Source organism: Falco cherrug, chromosome 3 (genome assembly GCF_023634085.1).
Source record: "Falco cherrug isolate bFalChe1 chromosome 3, bFalChe1.pri, whole genome shotgun sequence".
NCBI classification, from domain to species: domain Eukaryota; kingdom Metazoa; phylum Chordata; class Aves; order Falconiformes; family Falconidae; genus Falco; species Falco cherrug.
In genome coordinates, this window is record NC_073699.1 from 4,645,960 (window position 1) to 4,667,752 (window position 21,793).

Here is a 21,793-nt window from a genome sequence, read left to right on the forward strand (position 1 = left end):
TAAAGAATAGCTTTGTCATCTGGAGTACATCAGGATGCAGAAGTGAACTCATCTACCCCTGTACTGAATCTAAAAATCAGTAATTAAAAACTAGCCACAGCCTAGTGACTTTCAAACAAGCCAGACACTCATTTGCTAATTTCATTTTAATTTTAATGTTAATGGCTGCACATTAAGAACTGCAAGAACACCACTGTTACTTAGATAAATGATAACAAATAATACCCAGCAAATCTTCAGTCATCAGTAACCCTGTGAGGACCATCAAGGCCATGACAGTCACAAAGTGAAACATGACTGACCCAGTCTGTTTTATCTTACACAGTATTCAGCATGGTGAAAGCAAATATTTAAGTGGAGGTACACCTCAGAAAGCTGGATTTGTCAACCAATATTAAACAGCAATATGACTGGTCAGCTCAAGGTAATTTCCTATACTAATTGGGAAACTTAAGATAATCAGAGCATGAAAACATTGACTGTGATTGGTACAATACCACGGCATGTACAAGGGGTTGCAAAAGAATGCAAGGTCTCAGATGTCCTCTAGCAATTACGGCTAGGAATAAAGTTTTGTTCCTCCTAAACATATTTCACTTGCAAATTCAGTGCCTCTCTGGAGGACTCTGAGCAGGATTACAGTCAGAGCTCTCCCAAATCCCCCTCGTCTCAAGGAGTTGTACATGACAAGTACTGGAATGATCGAACCCCAGTGATATGAAAATCCCAGCTTTCCAGAGCAGACTCCCAGATACACCTTGCGGCCTACTGATAAGTAGGACATGAGGGCAGAGCTGGATGATGTCCAACTAAATATTTGTGGGAAATTAGGAGGACAATGGCTGCCTTGGAATGCAGCAATTTAAGCAATCTGATTTTGTATTTCCCTATCAGAGTGCTGACTGTCACTGATGTGGGCATGAGTGTCACACTCATCTCTTCTAATAGGGTGACCGCAAGATTACATCTGGATGGTATACTAGGCCTGCTGGTTCAGCACAGATCTCAACTCACATCCACAGCCAATGCATCAAGATGATGTAGAAAAGTCAGGAGGAACAGCCCATGGTACCAATCACTCCTATAGCGTTTTTCCACCTTTCTTTTTCAATTAAACCCAAATGCATCAAAAGCCTTCTCAACAGACATGCAGACATCTGAGCCCTGAACGGCAGCCTCTGGACTAGTTTGTGGTTTGCACCTTCAGAGGGTGCAATGTCCCACTGGCTCTTGGCACAGCTGTGCACAGGTAACACATTCCCCAGAGGGCGATGTGTAAGTTTTCACCTTGCTACAGGTTGTAGCAGGACCGGCTACTTACAGGGGGTCCAGCCAGCCCGATTCCTGGCACGCCTCTGTCTCCTGGCTGTCCAGGGAGGCCGGGAGCTCCCCTCTCACCCTGAAACAAAGGAAGAAGTTAAGGTCTTTGGACGCTGTTGAGAAAATGTGCTGAAATACAATCAGCTTTTACAACCGAACGTAACATTGATACATCCTGACCTGGTCCTGCCCACAGAGGGACAGTATGAGGTCGTGGCAGGATGGGGATATGGCACCGTTACTGTCACATCATGACAAGAAAACTGTCCCCTTCACACGAGCTGCAGCCCACCTCTGTGAGGAGTCACACAACGTCCATGTGTGCCACATCACATAACTGAGTGGGAGCACAGCTTCAACAAGTATTTTAATTTATTTTAGTGCACATCATCCAGTTTCCAACCTTTGCAATTCTGTGCAGCATATTAGGCATTCTCCTTGGCTTGGGGAAACTCTAAGCACCATAATACACATTTTTTTCTCTGTGTTTCTATGGTAGATAGCTAACCTGCAAACATTGCTAAATACAGATTATTTATCTGGGGAACAAAGAATTTGGGATGGTTTGGTTACATCTTAATGTTCTGCTTTACCAACATAGGCCTCCTTACACAGGTGAATTATTTTTTTTGTAAAAATATGTCAACAGCTCTACCACTCTTTCTAGAGGACTATACGACAACAGGAGAGCCCTCCCTTCTAGAAAACAGGATTCTCAATAATAAAACCTGAAGAGCACAGAAAGCTACTCGACACTGTTTCATGCACATAGTAGACACAGTTAAAAAAGAATTCAGCTGCAACACTTAAATTTAACGTCTATTCTTTTGTTACAGGGAGAAATTAAATAAGATTTTTATGGATTGTATTGGAGTTGTGAGATGCAATCTCACATTGGCAGTAGACTTAAAACAATGAAGCTTATTTATGTTATTTATTATTACATTATTTCCAGCTATATAGAAGCATGATAGAAAAATTGTTACCCATGGATTCTGCCCACCCAAATTCAGTCTGCAATATCTCATTATTTTTTTCCCTTTACTTATTCTTAAACTAATCTTATATTACAAAGAAACAATACTGCAAGGACAGTGAAAGAAAATGTTTCTGATTAGTTCAAACAATCCAGCAGATCCCTTATCTGTTATTTTATTCAAGAACATAATTTCATACAAAAACTTCAATAGTATTTTCCCATGCACAATTACGATTCTTAGCTTCTTGTGTTGATGTTGAATAGAATATTTCATCAGATTTCATTTAGTGTTTTTTTCTTTTATATTAATTCTCAGTCTATTATTCTGTGTGTGTTCTGAACTGTCAAAGATATATATACAACAGACTGCAATACATTTATACAGAATGCAGCAAAACAAAAAGAAAACATTTCATAGAAGTTTGGTTATTTCAAAAATATGGGACCTAGATGGATCTAGTCTCATACTGCTATATTCCTATTCATATCATATTAAACAATCTATTTCAACATCTTACTCTTCTTCCAGTCCAGATCAGGACATGGAGAAGGAGACCCCACAGCCTCTCTGGGTAGCCTGTGCCAGGGCTCTGTCACCATCAAGGGAAAGAGGTTTTTCCTCATACTTATAGGGAGCTGCCTGTGCTGCGGTTTGTGCCCGTTGCCCCTTGTCCTGTCGCTGGGCACCACTGAAAGGAGCCTGGCCCCATCCTCTTCACACTCGCCCTCAAGATACTTGTAGACACTGATAAGACCCCCCCCTCAGTCTTCTCTTCTCCAGCATAAACAGGCCCAGCTCTCTCAGCCCTCCCTCAGACGGGAGATGCTCCGGTCCCCTCACCATCCCTGTAGCCTCCGCCGGACCCTCCCCAGCAGTTCCCTGTCTCTGGAACTGGGGAGCCCAGCACTGGGCACAGCACTCCAGGCGCAGCCTCACCAGGGCAGAGCAGAGGGGCAGGATCACCTCCCTCCACCTGCTGGCCACGCTCCTCCTGGTGCCCCCCAGGGTCCCACTGACCTTCTTGGCCACGAGGACACACTGCTGGCCCATGGGCAACCTGCTGCCCACCAGCACCCCCAGGCCCCTCTCCGCAGAGGTGCCCCCCAGCAGGTCACCCCCAGGCCGTACTGGTGCGCGGGGCTGTCCCTCCCCAGGGCAGGACCTTACACTGGCTGACCTTCACCAGGCTCCTCTCTGCCCAGCTCTCCAGCCTGCCCAGGTCTCGCTGAACGGCAGCGCAGCCTCTGGGGTACCAGCCGCTCCTGCCAGGGCTGTATCACCAGCAAAGCTGCTGAGGGTGCCTCTGTCCCTTCCTCCAGGTCACTGATGGATGAGTTGGACAGGACTGGACCCAGCAGTGGCCCCTGGGGAACACCGCTGGCTACAGGCCCCCAGCCAGGCTGTGCCGCTGGTCACAGCCCCCTGAGCTCTGCCCTTCAGCCAGTTCTCAATGCCCCTCACTGTCCGCTCACCTCACCCAGCTTCCTGAGCTTGCCCATGGGATGCTGTGGGAGGCAGTGTCAAAAGCCTTGCTAAAGTCAGAAAAGGTATTTTAAATATGCTGGAAGTAATTGTAAACGTGGAAGGTGAACACACCTAATTATTATCTTAATATTTACATCTACAGAAATGATGTAAAGAATAATAAAGAATGAAGATAGGAACCTCCTAAAAGGCTAAAGTGCATTTTTTGAGTGACAGCTTCACAAACTCTTATTTTCCAGTGAAAAACAGACCATGTTTTCACCATAACTTTTTCCTCCGTCCCAGGATTAAGAGTAGCAGTCCACAATATAGTCCATGCTCACCTTATGTCCAAAAGGTCCTGGCAAACCTGGTGGGCCTCTTTGCCCCTAAAGTGACAGAGCAAAACCAGAAAACAGTCACCATGCAGCCAAACAGGAGCCTGAACTTTGAGACAGTCAAGGTAGCAAGTATCCCCCCCACCGCATTCCTTGCCTCACACAGCTCTGGCATTATTTTGCTGACAAAGCCTAAGCCAATTAAATCTGCTAAATTTGCTAGAATTAAATGCTTTTAGGGAACTTCCATCAAGCTAGTAATTTTTGTCCTGGTCACAAGAACAGCTACTCCTCGCAGAGGCCTACATTTTCAATGGCCACCATGGCACACTGCAGGGGAGTTTAATTTTCAGAAATACAGCTTGAGTTCTCTCTGCCTTCTTGGATGCAGCACTGTGCTCTGCAGTGTTCTGCATTCAGTTAGCCAGCCTGCCAGTGCTTGTAACAATGCATCCCAACTGCCGCACACCCACTGTGCTCCTGCAGAAGTCAAGCTCGTCTGTCTCACATTGACCTACTCAAGCGCAAAGCTTGCCAGCAGTACTTACCTGTTCTCCATCTTTACCCTTACCAGGCAATCCTGGCTCTCCAGCAGGCCCTGGCTTACCAGCTGGCCCAGGTAAACCTACTTCTCCTTCTTTTCCAGGATCACCCTGCAGAGGACAATCCAGCAAAACTTTTAGTAACATACTAAAGACCATTCCTGTCTCAAGTCTTTCACTGGGACTGAGAGATAGGTGTTTTTTCTAGCCTTCTCCACTGAATTTCTCTCAGTATCATACGAAACCCTCTTCTACAGGAAGTTTTTTCCTTCAGTCAACTCACAGCATTTGTAAATTTAAGAAAAATAAAAGGAGACTTCAAAATTTTTGTGAGCCAGCTGCATGAGGGAACCCTTAGTCCACACATGACCCTGAGGGAGATCTCAGTAACCTGCAATTTGATTTGACTGAAGGGGCTAGGATTCATCCCATTTTAAACCCGATATATATGCATATATATGGGGCCATGTTTCTCATTAATCATTCCTACTCCAACAAACAAAGATCTGGACTACACCCTGCTGGGCACTGTACAACATATAAACAAATTACAACCCCTGACCTCAGAAGGTTCACTGCCCACCTGTAAGATGGGACATAACAGGTAGGCAAGGCAGGCAAAAGGTAAAAGAAGATGCACTGGAAAGCTGAGCTAATGGTCCAGGTACAACAGCTTATCATGAAAGCAGAAATCTCAGTTTCCTAACCATGAAAGCCAATTTTTCTTCCAGCTTTGGATTTACAGTGGTGAACAGGAAGTTCTTAAAACACCAAATCCCCTCTCGTCAGCTGATGAGGACAGCAGAAGATCATAATTGCAATATGTGTAGCAGCGACTTTACTGTCTTCAGTTGTACCTCACTGGTTTTATTAGGTAAATTAAAAAGCTTGCAACAGGGTGAAAACCTTGAAAACAAGGAGTTGCACCAGGGGAGTTTACATTGGATATTAGGAAAAATGTCTTCACTGAAAGGCATATGAACAGGCTGCGCAGGGAAGTGGTTGAGTCACCACCCCTGGAGGTATTTAAAAGATGTGTAGATGTGGCACTTAGGGACATGATTTAGCAGTGGACTTGGCAGAGCTGGGTTTAGGGTTGGACTTGATAATCTTAAAGGTCTTTTCCAGCCCAAATGATCTAATGAACTAAGGTGTTAACCATCTATGAACCTATGAAATAATTTCCCAGTTCAGACTGCTTTTGTCCCAGGTTACTTAAAATGCCCAAGAAGAAAAGCAACAGATCCATGAAAGAACAAACATACCTTTTCCCCCTTTGCTCCCTCCTTTCCTGGTAGTCCAGGGTCTCCAGGCACACCCTGGAGAGAAAAGAACTTTAAAGCTTAAAACTTTCTTTTTAGGCAGTACTTGATCCTGAAGTGAATGGATAGACCTGTGGGTTCAGTACAATCTATCTCAAGGATTAGCAGCAGTTTTACATTTCCCAGTACAACCTGTAATCCAGAGAATACCACAGAAGAGCTGTGTACCAGATCCTTAAAGGAGTTATTTTTTTCAGTATAAAAAGAGCTGAACAGCAAGACCAGAAATTGAGCTAATCCCAGATTTGTGCATTCTCCTTCTACAAATAACTATTTTTTTTTTCATTCTGTGAAATCCTCAGCAGTTCCTAATCCATTACCAACAAGCCCCCAATCACCATCTCTGTATCAGAGAAGCCAGTAGTCTCACAATATTAATTTTTTATGGCTACTGCTCTCCGAAGCTATACACTGAAAAACATAGCTATGTTCATTTTACCTTCTATTTCAGTTTTCAATCCTTTTCACATCTTGGCAGATCTCAAAGGATTTCTTGTCAAGATATAGATGATTTAGAGCTCCAAATTAAATACCGTAACTTCCTAACTCACCAAAACACATTTTGGAGTGGTACTTCATTTTAAGATGTGAAATGATGTCTTGGCACCAGTAAGATTGGATTGACCTCCCCACAGAATATATGCCATAATTATTTTCCTTTCTGCACCAGTAAAAATTATTTCCAAATATAATAGCTTTTGTAGGTAATATATTTGTATTACTGGTATAGAAGTTTGCATAAAGGAATATGAAACTGAAAAAGGTCTTCATTTTCAATGTCATCTTTCAGTTTGAAATTAAATCACTACATTAATACAATTAAATCAAATGTATCTTAACAATTAGTAGAAAAGCAATTTTAGATTTCTTGGATTGCCCAGGTAATAAAAAAGATCCCTCTGTGTTAAACCACTGTGCCTGAATCCATTGTAACATGGGGTCTAACAGCTGGTTTTCACTTACTCTGGTGTAAACCCAGAGAAACCCCAGGCACTAGAAAGAAAACGCACTGGTGAAGCAGGGAGTAGACTTTTCTGCACACATGAAAAACTCTATCATGCACAACTTAAAAATGGTGATGAACATCTACTGAGGTAAGGAGGACACCATATTGGTTTCAAGGCTCTGACTGCAGGATCAAATCCTTACATGCAATTTTTATATCAAGAAGACATCTTTTCAAAAGGAAAGGACAAATGAAAACAAGGGAAAGGAAACAAAACCAGCGACAAAATAAATATTGCCATTTTTCTTTCGAAAAGCTGGCAGCAAATATTGCTTTTGACAATTTAGTGAAGAATGAAGCGGCTCCATGCCTTCTTCTTGCTCCAAATGAATATAAGAATATGTTTCATGGATATATCATTCCCAGGTGCTTTCAGATCTTTTAATTCAACCATTTAAAAAGTATAATGAAACACAGCCTTTTGAACCTGATAGTAAAACCTGTGGAAGGGAAAACTAAATATATTAAATGAAGAAATCGGGGCACAGATGGGAAAACAAATACAGTGGTGCATACATACCACATTTCCCGGCAAGCCTCTTGGACCTGGGGGCCCCGCTGGTCCAGTCACACCCTATTTTAAGAAAATGAAATGTATGTGAATGTGTAATTCACAACTTGTACCATCATAGAAACAAGATGTCCCAAGTAGGATTGGAGTTCATGTCAGAGATGTTGTACATGTCATGTTGTACAAGAACAAAGCAAAACCCAGCATTTTTGGGAAACAGTTTGTAGTGTAAAGAAGCAGGAAACAATACAAAATGGATGAAGACTCAATTTGGGAGCCCAGCAATATCTTCCAAAACCCATAAATCTTAAGTCTAGCTGAGATACAGGAAGAAAAGTCTGGGCCTGAAACATCAAAAGAACAGAGTAAAGTATGTTGATTTATCATCAAAATAAAAATCTAGGTCAACAAAATACTCTTTGTTGACAATTCTACCTTTCTCTACTCTGGGGAACAGAACCTAAAAACACTTATTTGCAATAAATAGATGAACAGGACAAACCATTCAGACTGTTCTTGTTCTAAATCACAGCTCTTTTCTGTCTGCAAATGAAAGCTTTTTAGGGTAGGAAAGGCCCATCTATGTCCCTAAAAATGCATGGGGAACATGAGAGGACATGTACTTGGGGACTTATGACCCCACAGAGATGTATGTTTGGGGTTACCTAGCTATATTTAGACATTTTCCCCTATGCTTGGCTGTATCAGGTTAAAGTTGCTACCTCTGTAGTTGCTCATCACCCTGCACTGGCCAGGATTCACCTGTCATTACAGCTTGGCAAGGAAAAGGCTCTCTATTAGCGTACCTAATCCATTTAGGGCCAAACCAGACAGTCTATCTAAAAATATTTGCATCACCAAACTGAAATAATCAGTGTGACTTGGAGTACAAAGAAACCCCTCCTGCTGGAAGGGCTGGGCAGTAATATCTTCCAGAAGGACAACACAAACAATTGGGAGACGATGAAAATCTTCCAAAGCACAGCTCTTCACAAAATGAATGTCTATCCGTTGCCTTAGCTCACTAAAAAAGAATTAAATGTTTCCTCAGTTCTGCGTTATTTATAGTCCCTGTCTACGAGCCAACAGAAATATTTGGAGCAGCGGCAAATCTGTGAAAGGATGGCAAGAAAAAAAGACGCCAGCATATACCTGCATTTCCATATAATATCCTCCAAGCCACCAAGTTGTACAAAGGAATAAAACCAACAAATCAATGGACAGGTTTGGTGGAAGGGGAACTTTTCTTTTGTTTTGACTTCCCCCCCCACCCCCCAAAAAAAAAAAAAAAAAAATTAAGGAGTCCTTCCACAAAAAGTGAAAGAGAGCTGGGAACAGGCAGTTCAGAGTTTAGCATCAAAGCACTGCTAGAGACAACACCTAAGCACAAGCCCAAGACGGAAAACCATGAACACAAAGGTGGAAGAAGAAATTTCAGTTCTCCAGGACGGTTCATTTGGATTTCCTATTCCCTCCTTCTCCCAGACAAACATCATCTCTCTCAATCATTATTTCGAAGAGTCTTTCAGTCTTTCTTCTCTGCTTGCAAAGAAAGTATGTGGCCTTTTATTCAGCTACAAAGGGCTTATAAACTCTCACAACAATAAAACAGGACTTGAATCCTTTGCTGTTCTTTAGTGCCCAGTCAGGCAATAGCAGCACTCCCTACAACACACGACTCAAAGAGTGGTATGTGATGATGCCTCTGGTGATGAGCCTGTATCAAAGAAAGCAGAATTGACTAAGAAGCCTAAAACCAATGGTGATCAAAAACTAAATCAGGCTGCTGATGAGAAGTGAGGTCCCTGCACCAACTGGCTGCCTTGCCTTGGCTGATATCACAATGCAATAACAAGCTCTGCCGGCACCTCACCCAGAAAAGAGGGCGTTGTATTAGAGAGAGCCAACAGAAGATGCACAATTCCATTGCAGTTCTGTTGCTTTCCCTCACCTTCCCTTTGCAGCTATGGAACTGCAGTAACAAAACTTGAGCTACCTGCTTTCTGAGCCAAGGAAATGGTCCCCACACTTTGTCACTCTAACGGAGCCTGTCGGCCACGTTGGAAATATCTGGCTGCTGCTCCCACACAGAAGGTGCTGGGCTGCGCGGGCACTGATCCGTTTCATGCAGCTGTGCCTGTTTGCCCAAAAGCAGCGACTCTTCCAGCTGCAGCTTAAGATGTGCTCTGTGCCCAAGCAGCCTGGAACTGCGAAACTGCAAGGCTTTGACTTCAGTGTCCCTTCAGGTGTGTTACTGTCAGGGAAAAAAGCTGCAAGGGAAGCAGCTACTCACAGTCTCTCCAGGGGCTCCAGCTTCTCCTTGGGCTCCTTTCTGCCCCTTTACGCCCTGTGTGGAAAGAATAGATAGCAGCGGATTAGAGATGGGACAGGAATGCCTGCCAGATAAAAAACTTCAAGATTCCTGAACATGCACTAGGCAATGGTTTTCATTAATCAATACACAGAGGAGTTTAATGGCTGAGGAAATGGCTCCCGGTTCTCTCTGCAGCAAGAAAATGAAATACAAAAAGAAAAGCCTGAGACAGAAGAAGAATTACTAATGACTGATCAGCTCAGAAGCTGTTTCTCAGCATAGGATGCTGAAACTTGCAGGCATTCACCTGGGCAAAACTCCTACCCTCAGGCCTTCCAGCTACTTCCACCTGAACTCTGGTGGTGTCCCTTCACAGAGAACATTTTGCCTGCAGTTCTCAAATACAAACACCAGTCATTTAGAAATGGTCAAAACAGATCACAGTGTTTGGCCCAGTCCTGCATACCACGTAGCCCTTTCTTGAGGATTTTGCCAGAACAGAGCCTACACACCAAACAGTCCCCCACTTAGCAGATGTTAGTTCAAACTTGCATGGTATTACTTTTTTTTTCACAATTCTAAAACTGCTGTCAACCTGTCAAAGCTGTTGATGCCCGAGCAAGCGCTGATTATATGGCTTGGGCACAGCACATACCATGGCAGAGTGAACGCCTACCCATGCTGACATGAAAACTTACCTCTGTGATGACTGGAAATAATACGCATGAGCCAAGAAATTGTCAGAAGATAATTGAGACTATAAAACCATTTCATATGAGCCATAATGCATTCAAGGTCAAATGAGCTGGGATCGAATCTGAATGTTCTGCAACATTTTGGCGATGTACTGCGGTAACTTATCTGTGATGCCTGTAGCTCAGTGGCATCAATGCAAGATGCTCTCTTGAAGGACCCTGAAGTTGGAAGGAGTCTTTCAGACAATATTGATTATGCTACAGAGATGCCATGTTTCTGCTTTGATTTTCCTCATGTTACCCTGATGGCCAGCATAAGCCACCATACCTCTACAGAAGTCCCTGAGCTTACAACAATGAGAAAGGAGAAATGGGGTCATAGTGTGTAGGGAAAGAATTATTTACATTGATATAGATCTTGAAGCCACCCCTTTCTGGTCATATCAAAGATTTTCTTCAAGGCTGGGCCCTCTTACCTGTACTCCTGCAGGTCCTGGGACACCTTGCTCACCTGGGGCCCCAGGTAACCCCTGCAAAAACAGAGGGAGAGGTGGAGGAACTGAAGGAAACTGATCCTTTCCTCTCCTGAACAGATGTTCCTCCTTCCTCCCACTGGGAGAAGAAAGGGTGGTTTTTACAGAACTCTGTCTTTCCTGGTAATTCCACCCAGAACAAAAGCAGTCCAGAACACAAATGGAGTAGCCAAGTGCATGATTTAGCCGGGCCACATCACTTCAAAAGCCTGAATAAATCCTGTACAACCTTGCTGTCAGCCAAGCTCTGTCTAGCAAATCCCATAATCCTTTTTTCAGCTACTAAGGCCCAGAGCTATAAATTGGGTGTTTAAATTCATGTAGTCATGTAGCTTCCTCTACAGTCAGTACAACGCCAAGCACCACTGTGGCCATTTCCAATGAGAAAAGCATCCCAGCTATGGAAGGAGGATGTCCCACTGTCTCCCCTCCAAAACAGGCAGCTCTCATGTCCTCTCCTTGCTAAAGTTCAAAACCAACTGAAGAAACACTTGGCTGTGCTTACAGGTTCGCCACTTCTTCCTTGATCTCCTTTCTCCCCTTTTGGTCCAGGTTCACCCTGATATAAAACAATAAGAAAAAGAAAGAAGTAAAAGTTATTTCCATGGCTGGAAGCCACACTAGTCATGTTTGGCAAGAGAGCTTTTTCAATCAGTTATCCATATCTGACATAGAGTACCTTCTTCAGAGGACTCGGAGGTCAATGAACCAAAACTGCTATCATACACTGAGACTTGGAGATCATTGTCTAGACTTCTTGGACTGTTATGATAATTGCAAAAATGTTCAATTTAAAAAGAGAACACTTTTCCCTCATAGAGAACAGTAAAGAATTTACTATTCCAAAATTTGATCAATTCAGCTCCAATGTACTAAAAAGGCCTGATGATATGACCAACAGCAAAAGCACTGAATTACCTCTCTGTAGGACCACAGACCTCATGTTATCCTACAACTGGAGAAATTACCCCACATTGCAGACAGTTCCCTACTCCACCTATAACAGAGGGGTGTTCAGGATCTCATCTTGGGCACTTCCAGAGATGTGTACTGCGCAGCTTTTCCTGATCTCTAGTTCTGTTAACATCCCCATACATTCATAAAACTTCTGCTTCCTCCTGCAATGTCAGTATATTATTTCATGCACCACCATCACTGACTAATAGGATTAATGTATTCCTGTTCTTTCTCCTTACGTAAATCGAAGATGCTTTCCGGCAAGTTATCAGCTTTGTTCTGAGCTCTAGAGCAATAATCAATAAGTCCATATTTCTGGTTTTTTATAGATTGAAAAGGAACAGCACACAGTTATGGAAGTAGCTGGAAAAAGCAGGCATTATATGAATACTTACATTTGTGTATTTATATGAACATATGTATTCAGGCGACAGCAATCATTACTTATTCATTATTTATCATACGAAGTGTTTCAATTATGCAATCAACGAAGAGTAAGAACATCAGTAATTTAAGCTACAAACACACGCAAGGAATAGTGATCAGTCAAAATGCAGAGCCCAAGACAAATCAGCTTGAATTTTATTCACATCAGCTATTTGCCAATCATTTCTGCAACACCTGGGAATTCAAAGTCCATTTGCAAATGATTCTCTAACAGACCAAATAAATGTAACTGCATATATATTACTTATGTCTGTATTTATTATGCATTATGAATAAATATTATCATCTGTGATAAATAATAGGAGGAATTTTAGTCTACAAATAGCAACCTGCGAGTTCCATTTTTAATCAGGCAGTCCCTGCTGCCATCTAGTGGCCGCCAGAAAGATAACGGGACCCACTACAGCGATTCAAGCAAAGGGTCCTACGCAACCAGCCTGTATAATTGTGCCTGGATTTTTTTTTTTTGCATAAAGACATTTCAAGCTCTGAAACCTTTTTGAGAGAGCAGAGACACAAAGCACAGACAAAGAGCATAGAATCGTAGAATCACAAAATCATTTAGGTTGGAAAAGACCTTTAAAATCATCAAGTCCAACTGTTAAGCCAGGACTGACAAGGCCACCATTAAACCATGCCTCTAAAAACTACATGTTTTTTGAACACTTCCAAGGATGGTGATTTCACCACCTTCATGGGCAGTAAATTTGTCGACAGGGATGGTACTACTGAATGGGAACAAGAGCACATACTACCAGGGAACACAAGACTATAAAGGGAAGAAATAACAGTGAGGGAGATTTTTTTAAATATTGTCCTTTCTCCCACTTTTCCCTTGTTACTTGACTTGCATGGTAATGCAAAATCTGCAAAATTCCCATCTAATGTCCTTGCACAGTCACAAACATGGGTAGAGGCAGCACTTCTTAACCTAACCTGCCAGCAAATCTGCCTGCAAGTCCTTTCAAATTTGCTGAACCCACACCTATCTGCCGAGAACGTTAACACTGTCCGCTAGTGCTGCACATTGTGGAGACCTCTGCCCCTGGCAGCTGGACTTAATCGACTGCTACCCACTTCCTTCCTACAGCTCAGTGAACAGAAATGGTGTGGTGACAGCTAACAGCTGCTACCAACCTGGGCCAGATCAGTGCTTACAGCTTCCTCGACCTGCTCTCAACAGTGTCCTCCCATAGTCTCAATTAGCATGTTAGTAATTTTTGTGCCACTTAAAGGAGAGCAAATGCAGTGGGGGCTCAGCTGTGTCCAGCTTCAGTGGGAGATAGAAAGCAAAGTGAGGAGCCATCTCCCATTTTACTGCTTTTGCTTCTCTCCAGCCATTGTACCTGACCATCACTGTGGTTCTCACATACTCCAGCTCCAAGAGTGATTACTGATTTTAACTGACTAGCCTAAATAAACATGAAAAAATTCCCTGCATCCCATGGAAGAAACTGATCCCTGCTCCACTGCTTTAATGCATCAGCAAGCTTCTGGAGAACTCACAGCACAGGCTGCACCCAAAACACATGGTGGAGCTGTGCTGGTGGGTAAATAGGAGCTCAAACTCACTTGGTCACGGATGTTTTATTTCTGAAAATTACTAAGGTGTGTTTTAAATTAAACTTATTTTAACTAATAATAAGTAAATAGAGTAATGGTACTGCTGCCTTCTCTCCAGGCTGTGTTTCCCTGTCTCCACCTGTGTAAGTTGCTCCCTGGCACTATACACCACACACTCAATGGAAGGCAATGGCAAGCGTGTTTTGGAGAGTGCATGACAACTTTCAGCACCCTGCTGGTCCTGCGGCCTCCGTAACATAACCCATGGCATGCTACTAACGCTTATCACCAGCTTCTGACACCTTAATTTGTAGAGCTGTTAATTAAAGGTAACTATCCTTACCTCCCCTTCTCCTCCCAAAGCCTGCAATGCTATGTGCAGACCTGTGCTACATCCGTAGTGATGTGATGATACCTGTGTGTGGTATGAATCATCACATTCATTTTGCACATGGAGAAATCCCAGCAGCCTGACCTGCTGACACGTTGCAAGCCTTTTATTCTTTACTATCTTGCAGCTCATTTACAAGACTAATGCACTCAAAGTAAAAGAGAGAACTCCTGTGATTGTAGCACTACGGAGACCACAAAAGATGTCATTGTTCTGCCTGTTTCCTTAGTATATATATTAGCAAATTACAAGCCAAGGGGAAAAGTAAACCAAAGAAATTTTGTCCTATTTCCAGTACTACCTTACATTCCTATTTCCTTTCTCAGCCTCTGAAGAACCTGGCATATGCACTTTCTTTTCTAATGGCACTCTCACGGCCTACCTCTGCCATTTATACATTCCGTAAAACCTCCTGATCCTTAAGCTTATTCACATAGCAACGGTGCGATCCTATGTAACACCAGATATTTCCCACTATGGGCTGCAAGTGGCAAATAAAACTTAATTTTCAACTACACTGAAGAGGCTGGGACAGCCTACAGCTATGCCCCAGCCACACTTGGCTTGGATGCTGCTGTTACCAGGACAGATGTGGACTTCTTACCATGGCTGGTTACAAAGGTGAAGTTGCCCAGACCCAAACTCAAGCTGAGTTTTTAACTGAAAGCATTTAGATAACATGGAAATTACTAAGGTGCTGTGTGTTTAATCAGATACAAGAGGCAACAAGCCAGAAGCCATGCTTATTAGAGATGTTACTTACAGGAATCCTAGGGTGTGGGGTGAAGAAGGCTGTCTGGAAGAGAAACCAGAGTGTTAAAATAAGCATTACCTATTTTCTTTGAAATGCAGTAATTTATGTGTTCTCCTTGTCATTAGAGATTACACAATCCATATATCCATCAGGAGGCTTATGAATGAGCAACTCATTGTAACATCTGGCTGTCTAGAAATATCAGACATTTCCTACAATATTTGAAATATAAACATAAATCTCAAAAACATTCTGTATGTCCCACTGCTAAGAAAAGCCAAACAATCTTTAACCTTGTTAGCAAGTTTACAGTTAGCAGTCTCCAGCTGACTTTTGCACTTGGAGACGTCTTCAGTATTATTAAATTTCTTGATTCCACGTGTGTTCTCTCTCTGCTTTGTGTCATGTACAAGACATATGTATCACAATATGGTTGTCTTAGGAATTACATAGTCATTCTGAAGAACTAGCCACAAAGAAAGGATAAAGTTTTGTAAAGGGGCGGTCTCTTTTATCAAAACTGATAAAATTAAGAAGAAAAAACTAGTCCTTGATGAAATGAGGATATGTCAAAATCACCTGCTTTTACAGCTGAAATAGAAATTATTTCTGCCTGCAAACACAAGAAGCTTGAGCAGCTGGGCGTATCTTCTCTATATCTAGCCACGTTGTACTGTGCATGTAAGCTGCCTTCTCCACCTTTACTAAAACAGATTTATCCTTGGTTGTGTGACTGGGTCATTCTTGTGACACATGAAGTCTTCCTACACAATACCATGGAGCACCCTTTGGCACAGACTAAAGAGGCTCAACTAATGGCAGGAATAAATTATAATGCTTTCATGGCTGCATGAAGGTCTTTAGGCAGTTGATTTTTGCTAACAGACCTTGATTCAAATTCTCTCCATCATCTGTGAATGTGGCAGCTGTAAGCAGCTGCGGTGAGCAAAGCTGACAAGTGGATATCTGCTAATTTTTGGAGAATCTGTGACTGGAATCAGCCCTCCTGTTGCAATGACAGGCCAGTTCCTAGTGCTTACTACAAGCTGCTTACTCAGATTTTGCTGAACTGAATGCTGAGGTTTATGTATTTACATTCAGTGGATGCTCGTTTAATCACTAGTGAACTTCATTGTAATTATACTCATGCTCCCAAAGAAATTTGCAGGTTAATTTTAAAAAAAGATAAATTAATGTTATCATGGTCTTTTTTTTTGCGTTTTTTTTTTTTTGTTTGTTTGTTTTGTTTTTTGTTTTTGGGGTTTTTTTTAATTGGCAGAAAGGTTACATGCAATCAGGTATGACTAGTTGGTGTGTTGGATTCAGTGTTGAACCCAGAATGAGCTCTGGGATGAGAGGGTCTTGCTGGGGTTCCAGCACAGCATGGCACTGTATACAATGGAGGCTCTGGGAGGCTGCAGCATCACTGAAGCTGAGTGCTCCACCCCATAAGTTCATGTCAATGAGAAGTGGAATGCTCTGCTGATCCTAGAAAAAGGTGAATTCATCCCTGAGAAGACAAGCTGTTGTTCACTGTCATCTGTTGAGAGCAAGCCAGTTTTATCCTGAGATCCCAGTAGGAAAAATCTAGCTTCCCCTGGAAAATCTGTACAAATGTAATCCCCGCTTTCAGTCATGACCTTCACACAGCTCCCACAGCTGCTAAACAAATCACAAATTCAATTTAAGTGTTACTACAAGGCAAGGGCATATAAAAATCCTGTTTGCAAAGAGGCAGAGGAGGGCACAACTTCCCCCAGAAATAAAAAGACCAAATAGACCTTGATATTGCTTCTCTAAAGCAAAGAGAGATATCTCAGAGCAAATGGGTCCTAAGGTTTCTGCAGAGAAGTAAGGATCTTGAAAAGCTTTGTTTCTGAGGAATTTGTGTGGAGGAAGTGCAATGATGCCTTGGATATAGTTACAGCACAGAACACAATCTTACTTACTGTTCCAGGTAAGCCTGGGGGTCCAGGGGAACCTGTGTCACCCTACAGAGAGGAGAAAAATAAAACTAAGGATATAAAAAGATGCCCCAAAACCCCTCACCATTATCAGTTAGAAGATGCAACACTACCAGATGAGATGTAACCCAATGGCAACCTGCCAGCTCAGTGACACTGAAAATCCCACAGCACTTCTCTGATGGGTGAAATTTACTCCATTGCTCTGGCCAGAATTTCTGCAGTCCTTGCTTTGTTGCATGCAGGGCTCTTACTTTCTTGTCTTTATCACTTTATGACTTTTTTACTGACCTAACTTCACAGGTCAATGAATTTCTAATGTTACTCCAGTGCAGGAGTGATATGGACTTTAATTTGCATTTTTAGTTAAAGTTGATCAAAATTCTGGATCAAAAAACATGTTTGAGCTGAACTTCTTTTATGGATGGAAAAAAAAATCCCATGTTTAAAATATAAGTTTCTAAATCCAGTTTTCCCCCTAATTTTTGAGTTAAAACTACACTGTTGTTGGGGTATCTCATGAGAGTTATAGTCTGTGTGTCTTAGTAGCCATTGACCTTCCTCTGGGCTGGGCTCCACAAACGTCAGTCCCCCTGACACTTCAAAGCCAAGAACTATGAACAACACTTGCAAACCTCCCAGATAAATGAAATTCAGGTGCTTCATTGGAGATGTCATTTGACCACTCATGAAAGAATTACCACCTCCACAGATAGTGAATGTCACTAGTAAACTGAAGACTGATACATCCTAGGAAGAAGAACAAAGTGGTACCCACTTCTTGATGGCTATCACCACTTTAATGAGGGCAAATTTTTCACTCTATAACCATAGGCATCTGCAAGGTCAGTGCTTCATCTTCATGCTCACAGGGGTTGAATGTAAATATTGGTGGACATCACCTTTGTCTAGTTCTCTCATTTTCACTAAAATTAATAGTGTTGTGATGGCAAAAGCCCTGACAGTTCCTTAAATTATTGTTCTAGCACATCACAGGCAGGCACAGAAAACTTCTTTAGAATTTAATTCCAGGCTTATTTTTATCAGCCTAAATATCTAAAACAAAGAAAAGTTTCCTTGAATTAAAGAAATTGTCCTTAGATTTCATCAGCTGCTTACTATTTCTTGCATTATGATTGTCTCTGTCCCACACACACCTTTTTCTGCCGCTTGTCTGTAAAGCTCAGGTAAAAGACTTCCAATGGTCCTAACCTTCCTCAGATATTCTCCTTTATTGCTTGTCTCTGACCCTTTGTCTCTTTTCCTTTCTTGTCTAAGAAATATCATGCTCATTTCAAGACTTACCTTTTCTCCTCTTTCACCTTTGAATCCTGGGAGACCATCTTTTCCTTTTTCTCCCTAAAGGCAGGGAAAGAAAAGCATGAAATATGCAAATTTTGACTTGATTGCATCAGTCCCCCTAGAATATTTTACACTGTCAGTTGATCTTACCTTGACCCCAACATGCAATGCAAGCAATTAAAAATGTAACATTTTGGAGGTGGCTTCAAAATGTCCACACTATTTTAAAAATCCAATGAATAGCAATTAAGATTATGGAAAGGAAAGTACCAACCCTAAAATAACTTGCATGTGGAAAATCCTACTGCCTGATGCACTTATAAAAGCCAGATTTTTTTCTAGTTGAACAAAGAGGCACCAGAAAAGGACTTAAGACCCAAAGTGGACATTCATACTACCAGCTTTGTTTATATAAAAGATTTCTGAATCATCCATTCACTGGTGCCTGCCTCTCTTATTTTGCACAGGTAACGTGGTCATCTGAACGGGAGATGCTTAACAAGGATGATGTGAGTACTCCTCCAAATGCATACACAAAATATATTTATCTTGCATTCAGATAGGAGCTAGCTGACCTACACTTCTATGATTTTATATATAGAGAGAATATAGGCTATATCCTATGTTCTACAATACAAATAAGATAGCAAACTGAACAATAAGACCCCAGCTGATTTTAGACCCTTCTTGATCCCATTCAAGCATGTAGTCAGTTACCAGGAGCATGGGTCTCATTTACATGGCTACTTTTATTGTCAGACCCCTGATCAATTATTTCCCAGTATGCAGATGCCCCTGGAGGTCTGGAACAGTGGACACTAGGACTTGGGTGGAAGTTAGGCCATCAGAAAATGATCCAGCCATTTGGAGCCTTCTCCAGGGCTCACTGACAAGGGGGATTTCTGAATTTTTGTTGTTATTACAGTTTTTTAATGTTCCCAAATCAGGCAGGTATTTCTGAAAGTGAGGCCTAAAGAGCACTGTACCTCTTCTGCCGCCTCACAAGCAGCGTGGCATCAGTCATAAGCTTCTGCACTGAGCATAGACACTGGTCATTAGCACCTCTGCCGCAATTAAGAACAGTCACTAGGCAGTCAAGTACCTTTTTGGAAGGGGTACTTGGTGACTTGGCTGGACTCCAATCAGCTGCTCACCACAGAAATCACACAAGAGACACCACCATCTAGGGACACTCACAAGAAGTCTTCTTGGCACCAAATGGCCAAAAAAATGTCATGCTGTGGCTCCAAGTCACCCACCTGGTCTCCTTTTTCTCCTCTCAGTCCAGGTAAACCCCGAGGACCAGGAAAACCTGCTTCACCCTGAAAGTAAGACAAAGACGTGTGTGAAATCTAAGAAGAGGTGTCAAGCATGGCTTCTATTAATAAATCCCGTTACTCTCAAATATAATCGAGAATGAAAAGGCAGAATGGGGGGCCAAAGTCTTCGCTCACTCCTGTCAGTTAAAAATGCATCAAGCCTGGTCCTCAGGGTAGGCTGATCTAGCCACAGTGCCCTTAGGCTGTGGAGGACGAGGCCTTGATTTAGCCATCTCTCTTTGTATGTCTGATATTAGGCTGTGAATTGTTCAGAATTCATGTCTGCAGATGGTTTCTTCTTGATATCTAGTCAGACCACAATATGTACGATCTATGCTGTAGGCCAGAACCTGCCCCAGTTTTTTCATGGGATTGATTATAGAGGTCATTTTTTGAGAGAGAATGAGATCAGTTTGTTTACCAAATAATCTGTTATTCTTGGAAAATCATTACTTGAAACAGCAGCTATGATCTCTGCTATTTTGCCATTAGACAGGTAATTGACACCATGAAATTTAGGACCAGTTTTCTTCATGCTGCTCTGTAGAAAGACCAAGCAAGCAAATAAAAGCAGCTAAAAGAATTAAATCTAACTTTAATTTTTATTTCTTTATGTAGTCTGGAAATGCAAAAAATGCACTGTATTTATCTGAATGGTACAGGTGTTACCTGATGAACAGATTTAGAAATTTCTGGATGCAGTAACTGCACATCTGGATCTCTTTCTGTTTGAACCTTACATTTAAGTTTCTTCTTCGTAATATTGCTGTTGGTTGGAGCAATTATGATCTCTGTGTTATGTGGCTTGTTCTAAATATATGAAGAATTCTCAAATTTAGCTGCAAATTGACCCAGTTTGTCATCTGAAAATACATGTTTTCCTATTTATAATTACTCTGCTATCTGCGCTTGTAGTGCAGTATCACAAAGGATCGCAGTCACGGACAGGACCCAAATGCACTAAGCGCTGTACAGATACTGAACAAGAAAAGGTGATCCCCGCTTTAATGAAATTATCACTGAAATATGGGAAGACTCCAAACATTATCATGATATAGGTACAATAAGTCTGTAGAAGAAATCAGGTCAGGAACAAGATGCTGCAGTGACCAAGTATGACTAGGAACATCAAGGTAATGTTTGGAGAATGCTAAAGAAAGTGACAGTTGGTGACAGAGGGAGTGGTGCTTTATGAGCTACTGCAGGATCTTGGCTGATGATGAGACCCCAGAGATCATAGGGACAAACAGAGGGCCTAACGTTAAAGAAGAAAGGAAGGACAATTTGGAGGAAAATAAAAAACATGTGGTGTAACTTTGGCCTCTGGAAAGGTACTGAAGCAAAACATCAATGAGTTTGTATGAGCTCAAGGACAGAAAGATAATACAAAACAGCCAATATGGATTTGTTAAAAACTGATTATAACAAACCCACCCAGTTCCCTCCCTTGATATGATAATGAAGCAGACAAGAAGGAAGAATTTGTGTGATGCATCCTGACTTTAATAAGACATCTGACATGGGTCAACATGACATTCTCGTTAGCAAACTACAGAAATGCAGCACAGTATGACTGCCTGAAGAAACTACACTCACACCCCTGTTATTAGCTGTTTCCTGTCAAATTCGGAAGATATACAAAGTCCTCTGAGGGTCTGCAGTGTTCAATATTGTAATTTATGACTGGGGTGACAGAAAAGAGAACATTTATGAAATGTGTGGAGACCACCACACTACAGCGAGAGGCAAGTGTTTTGGAAGGTGATATTAGAATTCAAAACAGCCCTGTGTGGGGAGACGGTCCAGACTGCGTGGCAGTGCTTTGGTTGGGGGTCTAACCCTTCGTTGCACTGGGCTGTTCCTTTTCTACAGTTTTTAATACTATAGTTGGAAAGTTGGCATGTGGATGACAATGTTAACATCTACGGTTAGTGGTCCTGACTGGACTTTGTAGACAGCTGTGTGCTTTAGAAAATTGCAGGACTTTTCAGCAGTTGTCTGCTGAAACCCGACTCCCAATACAAAAAGACTAAGACGAGTGTGTAACTTCTAACAGTCATCTGGTGGTATT

The 21,793-nt window shown here is 42.0% G+C and overlaps 1 protein-coding gene across 1 annotated transcript in view; it reads right to left on the reverse strand.

Moving 5' to 3' along the window:
- COL22A1 (collagen type XXII alpha 1 chain) overlaps nt 1–21,793 on the reverse strand; it is a 237,305-nt gene that overhangs the window by 40,931 nt on the left and 174,581 nt on the right. Inside the window, exons 30-41 of the mRNA XM_055706167.1 lie at nt 19,663–19,725; nt 18,407–18,460; nt 17,087–17,128; nt 15,147–15,179; nt 11,531–11,584; nt 10,969–11,022; nt 9,777–9,830; nt 7,493–7,546; nt 5,910–5,963; nt 4,651–4,755; nt 4,109–4,153; nt 1,322–1,399 (exon numbers count right to left, since the gene is read on the reverse strand). Coding sequence (XP_055562142.1) covers nt 1,322–1,399; nt 4,109–4,153; nt 4,651–4,755; nt 5,910–5,963; nt 7,493–7,546; nt 9,777–9,830; nt 10,969–11,022; nt 11,531–11,584; nt 15,147–15,179; nt 17,087–17,128; nt 18,407–18,460; nt 19,663–19,725 — 690 coding nt within the window. The remainder of the gene's footprint in view (nt 1–1,321; nt 1,400–4,108; nt 4,154–4,650; nt 4,756–5,909; nt 5,964–7,492; nt 7,547–9,776; nt 9,831–10,968; nt 11,023–11,530; nt 11,585–15,146; nt 15,180–17,086; nt 17,129–18,406; nt 18,461–19,662; nt 19,726–21,793) is intronic.